We start from the raw sequence: 1,307 nt of genomic DNA on the forward strand, positions 1-1,307 counted from the left end.
GACACCATTTCGAGCGTGGCCGTTTTCGTGCGGGTGACACGTAAAAGCACCCACTACACTCTCTGAGTGGTTGGCGTTAGGAAGGGCATCCAGCTGTAGAAACTCTGCCAAATCAGACTGGAGCCTGGTGTTGCCATCCGGTTTCACCAGTCCTCAGTCAAATCGTCCAACCCATGCTAGCATGGAAAGCGGACGTTAAACGATGATGATGATGAAGCCACAGAGCTGTGTCATGCCTTAATGTCTACATTAGCATAGTTTCTACAGCTTGATGCCCTCCCTGCTGCCATTTTGTGGTGTGCACTGGATGCATTCGTTGTGACACTGCTACTAGCAAGGTTGAAAAGAAAAGACTCCCATGATTGATTGGGAGTGTATTTGACAGAGGTATGATAGAGGCTTTGGTTAGCCCATGGTCATAGAATGCGTTTGGCCAAGGTGTCACACAATGGGACTGAACCTGAAACCTTCTGGTTGGAAAGCAATCCTCTTAACCATACAGCCATGCTTGCACCTATAAGGGAGAATATAGAATTTGGATCTGGGAGAAAGAAAGTGTGAGTAATTTCTTGAGAGTGAGAAGAGAATGACAGAGATGGGGCTAAATGTGAATATAGTGAGTGGTGAATGAGGGTGGAGGGATGACTAATTATCTTATAATAATTTCTGCATTGAATTAACCCTTTAGCATTTAAACCAACCATACATGGTCCAAGTATTCTACCAATTTAATTAAAACCAGACAGATCTGGCCTTTCACACCTACATTACAATGTCATTCTAAAAGTAAACCATCACACCATTGAAATCTCAAAACTATGAGATAATGCACGATTAATTCAAAATGATGTGAATATAATAAGCATTAATTGGACAGAGTAATCTGAATGCTAAAGGATTAAATATGTTAATTAAATACTGTCTTAATTTGTTCATTACAGAATATTGTTGAGAATTTAGGGGGACAAACTACACCTATAAAGGATGCTGAGAAATTACTTCAAGACATGGACATCACTCGCCTCAGAGCTGTTGTATACAGAGATATGGTATGTATATAGAATTTTGATTTAAAAAGAAAAATAACACAAACATATATAGAGAAAAGCTTCACTTTCATTATTGTCGTTATCATTTTTATACTAATGTTCACTTTTCCATGTATGCATGGATCAGATGGAATCAGTTGACACACATTTTCTATGGCTGGATGCCCATCCTGTCACAAACCCTCACCTGTTTCCAAGCAAGCTAATATTTCATTGTGACCAGACATGACTATAATCCTCCTCCAGATCGGAAGAGCG

At 39.9% G+C, this 1,307-nt stretch overlaps 1 protein-coding gene across 4 annotated transcripts in view; it reads left to right on the forward strand.

Annotated features, from left to right (window-relative positions):
- Nucleotides 1-1,307, forward strand: part of LOC106873692 (neurobeachin) — a 436,667-nt gene that overhangs the window by 86,257 nt on the left and 349,103 nt on the right. For all 4 annotated transcript variants that reach the window (XM_052973555.1, XM_052973556.1, XM_052973557.1 and 1 more), the window contains exon 28: nucleotides 942-1,049. In XM_052973555.1, coding sequence (XP_052829515.1) covers nucleotides 942-1,049 — 108 coding nt within the window. The remainder of the gene's footprint in view (nucleotides 1-941; nucleotides 1,050-1,307) is intronic.

The sequence above is a fragment of the Octopus bimaculoides genome, chromosome 16, assembly GCF_001194135.2.
Source record: "Octopus bimaculoides isolate UCB-OBI-ISO-001 chromosome 16, ASM119413v2, whole genome shotgun sequence".
Lineage (NCBI taxonomy): Eukaryota > Metazoa > Mollusca > Cephalopoda > Octopoda > Octopodidae > Octopus > Octopus bimaculoides.